The 5,191-nt window shown below is 40.3% G+C and overlaps 1 protein-coding gene across 1 annotated transcript in view; it reads left to right on the forward strand.

Moving 5' to 3' along the window:
* The window catches only part of LOC101298439 (eukaryotic translation initiation factor 3 subunit C-like), a 5,221-nt gene extending 876 nt beyond the window's left edge, over positions 1-4,345 (forward strand). Inside the window, exons 2-5 of the mRNA XM_004303336.1 lie at positions 333-368; positions 462-546; positions 640-2,409; positions 3,356-4,345. Of these exons, the coding sequence (XP_004303384.1) occupies positions 523-546; positions 640-2,409; positions 3,356-4,345 (2,784 nt within the window). The 5' untranslated portion in view covers positions 333-368; positions 462-522. The remainder of the gene's footprint in view (positions 1-332; positions 369-461; positions 547-639; positions 2,410-3,355) is intronic.
* Positions 4,346-5,191: the final 846 nt, after the last annotated feature.

The raw sequence follows: 5,191 nt of genomic DNA on the forward strand, positions 1-5,191 counted from the left end.
GCATGCAAGATGCAACTCTCCACCCAAAAGTCCCTTGTTTGTCTCAACGAACTGTACGAAGCAAGTAAGCAACCAACCGACGAAGGAAATTGCGAAACCTCTGCGATCTGTAGACTGCATCTCAATTCCCCTATTATATATAATCCCACTATTATTCCCTCTCCATTTTTTCCCTATCTCCTGGTAAAGCCCTCCTCCACACTGTAACTCCCATCTCGCTCATATCTCGTTTATCATTTAATCTGTTGTCACATGCATTTCAAAATCTTCAAATTTACATTTCGCGTTAACCATTTTGTTTAGGCCCTTTGTTTATTTACACTAAATTTCAGATCATCCTGGAGAAGAAATTTTTAAGCCAAAGTCAGGTAATCCCTCCTCTTTTCTTGGTTTCTCTATGTTTAATGTGAGATATCTACCTCATTTATTGAATTTGAATCGGTGTTTCTTGTTATGAACAGGAAAATATACTATCATCCAGTAATTGTCTTTTTTACTTGACCTGTTTCGGTTTCTAAGACAATGGCAATGAAATTCTGGACTCAGGTAATAATAGTGTAGGATAAACTTTTTGTTGATGATTTTAGTGACTATTATGTAAATTCATTTCAGATGATATTTGGTTTGTATATATTGTAGCGTGAGAGCGATTCGGAGGATGAGGAGAGTGATTATGGTGAGGAAATTGAAACCGGAGGAGGTGAGCCTAGCACCAAAATAGCGGACAACAAGTACCTGAAGCACTCATATGATAGCGATAGTGATGATTCGGATGACCAAAAGCGTGTGGTTAGATCAGTGAAGGACAAGCGTTTCAATGAGATGAATGCCACTGTCGACAGGATGAAGAATGCAAAGAACATAAATGATTGGGTCAGCTTGCTGGACTGCTTTGACAAGATCAATAAGCAGCTTGAGAAGTTCATGCGGATCACTGAGTCCGAAAAAGTACCAACTCTATACATTAAAGCACTTGTTTTGTTGGAGGATTTTTTGAGCCAGGCTCTAACAAAAAAGGATGCTAAGAAGAAGATGAGTAGCAGTAATGCCAAGGCCTTGAACTCAATGAAGCAGAAACTGAAGAAGAACAATAAGCAGTATGAAGACTTGATCACCAAGTACAAGGAGAATCCGGAGCAGAGTGAAGAGGATGAAGAAGATGAGCAGGAGGAAGATGAGGAAGAAGATTCTGAAATTGAGGATCCTACAGATATTGCAGCGTCGGATGACGGAGAGGAAGAAGATGATTCCAAGGATGGTTGGGAAAAGAAAATGAGTAAGAAGGACAAGCTCATGGATAAGCAGTTCCTGAAGGACCCCCGTGAGATCACATGGGATACAATTAACAAGAAATTCAAAGAGGTTGTGGCTGCTCGGGGAAGGAAGGGAACCGGAAGATTTGAGCAAGTTGAACAGCTTACCTTCTTGACAAAGGTTGCTAAGACCCATGCACAGAAGCTTGAGATTCTTTTCAGTCTTGTTTCTGCTCAGTTTGATGTCAACCCTGGTCTAAGTGGGCACATGCCTATACATGTGTGGAAAAAATGTGTGCAGAATATGCTCATTATACTTGATATTCTGGTCCAATATCCAAACATTTCTGTGGATGACAAGGTGGAGCCTGATGAGAATGAATCCCAGAAGGGAGCTGATTACAATGGGACAATCAGGGTCTGGGGAAACTTAATGGCCTTTGTAGAAAGGATAGATACCGAGTTCTTCAAGAGCTTGCAGTGCATTGACCCTCATACCCGTGAATACATTCAAAGACTTCGTGATGAGCCTTTGTTTGTGGCTCTTGCTCAAAATGTTCAAGAATATCTAGAAAAAGTTGGAGATTTCAAAGCTGCTGCAAAAGTTGCCCTGAGGCGGGTAGAACACATTTATTATAAGCCTCAAGAAGTTTACGATGCTATGAGAAAACTGGCTGAGCAGATAGAAGGTGGTGATGAAGTTGAAGGCCAGGAGCCTGTAGCAGTGGAGGAAAATCGGGGTCCAGCTACGTTTGTGGTGACCCCTGAGCTTGTACCTCGGAAACCAACTTTTCTGGAGAGTAGTAGGGCCTTGATGGATTTTCTGGTTTCTCTCATATACAAGTATGGAGATGATCGCACTAAAGCTCGCGCAATGCTTTGTGACATTTACCATCATGCTCTTCTGGACAAGTTTCCTACTGCTCGTGACCTGCTGCTAATGAGTCACCTGCAAGATAGTATTCAGCACATGGACATTTCAACCCAAATACTTTTTAATAGGGCCATGGCACAACTTGGTGTCTGTGCATTTCGAAATGGACTAATCACTGAAGGACATAGCTGCCTTTCTGAACTCTATTCAGGTGGACGAGTGAAGGAGTTGCTTGCACAAGGTGTCTCCCAGAGTAGATATCATGAGAAGACTCCAGAACAGGTGCAGTATTTTACTGTACAGCTATTCTCTCTTTTATCTGCATGCGGGCTGCTACTTTCTATAGAATCTGAAGTTACTATCCACAATGATTGTTCGTGCAGATTTCTAATAAATAATCTTGGAGTATATATGCAACTAGCTGCTATGTAACAACAATGCTATGACAGCACAAAAATATTATCCAATCTTTTAGGATGAATTTACCTAACAACAATATATATCTGCTTGTCCAAAGGAATTGACGGTTGTTTTAAAAAATCTAACATTATTACATTATTCATAAGAATTATTACTTTTGTTTTGCTCACACTCATTAATCTCCTGATATGTTATCACCTTATAAGTCAATTAATCGGTAATTTGATGGATGTTTTCAGGCTGGAGCAAGTTCTAAATTTTTCCACCCCTGTCCACTATTTTCCCTATGTTCGTGCTATTTTAAGTTTGCTGATGTAATATTCATTGGGTCACAAACTCTGTTATCAAGTTCCATGAATTATCATTTTGCTGTCCTGCAGGTTTTCTGAGAAGTTTGGGGTATCATATGATCTAAGACGATAGAAGTGTTGCCTTTAGGAGGGGGTCAATCTACCACAATTAGTTTGTCTGCATATGTTAGGATCTGCTATCTGTCAATTTGCCATTTGGCTCAATTGGCATCTATTTCTGTAACTAAATAATAAGATTTGACATGAAAATTGGTGTAATAGGTAATCTGAGAGAAATTCTGGCAGATGAAAATGAAGATAGATCATAATTTGTCAGCTTGTTGTATATAACGGGAGTCCAAGACATCCGAAATTATATTTCATTATGCAGACTACTATTTTTTTTTTTCCCCCTTTTTGTGTAAATGTAGAATAACAGCATGCTCTCAAATTAGTTTGCTATCAACCCTTTATTCTGTAGAACTGATTTTGTCATCCTCTGTCGCCCTTACTCTCAGGAAAGGCTGGAGAGAAGACGACAGATGCCCTTCCATATGCACATAAACCCTGAGCTCCTTGAGGCAGTGCATTTGGTATGTGCCATGCTGCTGGAAGTTCCTAACATGGCAGCAAACATCCATGATACAAGGCGCAGAGTGATCAGTAGGACATTCAGACGGTTGCTTGAAATGAATGAGAAGCAAACTTTCACAGGTCCCCCTGAAAATGTGAGGGACCATGTAATGGCAGCAACCAAGGCCCTCCGCAAGGGTGACTTTCAAAAGGCCATTGATGTTATCAATTCCCTTCATGTCTGGAAACTCTTCAGGAATCGGGAGACTGTTCTTGAGATGCTCAAGGCTAAGATCAAAGAGAAGGGTCTGAGGACCTACCTTTTGACTTATTCCCGGTCTTATAAGACGTTAAGCATGGAACAACTCACCAAGATGTTTGATCTCTTAGAGGCACAGGCTCATGGCCTTGTTAGCAAGATGATGATCAACGATGAGCTCCATGCTAGTTGGGACCAACCGACACGTTGCATTGTCTTCCATGACAATGAACACACTAGGTTGCAGGCTTTAGCTTTCCAGTTCACTGATAAGCTGTCAATCCTTGCAGAAAGCAATGAAAGGGCAACAGAGTTGAAAATAGGTGGTGGAGGGTTAGATTTGCCTCCAAGGCGTAGAGACAGCCATGACTATGGTGCTGGAAGTACTACAATGAGTGGCAGGTGGCAAGAAAACTTATCTTTTACTCAAGGAAGACAAGGTGGTGCCACTGGACGTACAGGTTACAGATCATTGACATATGGTCATTCTGCTGGAGGGGGATATCCTAGGGACCGCACAGGCACAGGTCAGTTCCGAGGAATGGGACAATATACACGGCATCAAGGTAGTGCGCATCAAGGGAGGACTGGCTATCAGTCTACTTCATCTGGAAGGGGAACTCAGATGGATACATCAGCCCGTTTGGTCAGTCTTAACAGGAGTGTTCGTGCTTAAGGGAACATTGTAGCAGACAAGAAAGAAATTTTTGCCCATTAGAAAGCCATTCAAGTTTGATTTTTCGAATTCACATATTTAGGCCCTGCTATGTGGCGCGCACCAAATAAGACTCCTGAATAGTATTAAATAACACAGAACCAGTGTTTACTTTTACTTGTTACTTTTAGCTACTGGCTACACTTAACTGTTTAGGTATCTAGTACACTTGACTCTCTTATATCAAAGAAATTAAGGTGTCACAGTGCTGCACTCACTCCTTGGCTCTGTCTTTCTTATTCATCAGAGCTCAAGCTGTAGTCAGAAGCTTCGACCTCTACTATACGAGGTATCTCTACTCTCTCTATCCTATTATATGCTCATGTTTTATTTTTCCTCACATACCTGAAGAATCACTCTTTGGATAAAAGCCTGTTATTTTTTCTCTGATATGCTTCTTAAAGTCTTCATTTTTGTGTTTCTTTTTTCAATCTTTACAGTGATATAGGTTTTTATTTGTTAATAAGGTGTTCAATTTAATTAGGGATCTGATGACTGATGAATGGTAATTTTAGCATTATAAAGACCATGAATTTCTGAGATCATGAACAAGTATCCAAGATCTGTTGCTTTTGCAGCATATGGATTTAATCTAGGGTCTTGAATTTATTGGAGTTTTTACAGTAGGTACTGGTTGCCATCAAGTTTGATCATCTTACTTTATATTTGTTAAGAACTAACCTCTTGGTTTATTAAATGAAAGGCATTTTGGTTTTGGCAAACCAAAGAGGGTTAAAGTTCTGTGCACTACCAGAAGAAAGGCTTTAGCCGACGAAAATAAAAAAACCAGGCCGACGAATTTTTTTT

This window comes from Fragaria vesca, linkage group LG6 (assembly GCF_000184155.1).
Source record: "Fragaria vesca subsp. vesca linkage group LG6, FraVesHawaii_1.0, whole genome shotgun sequence".
In the NCBI taxonomy this organism is placed as follows: Eukaryota; Viridiplantae; Streptophyta; class Magnoliopsida; order Rosales; family Rosaceae; genus Fragaria; species Fragaria vesca.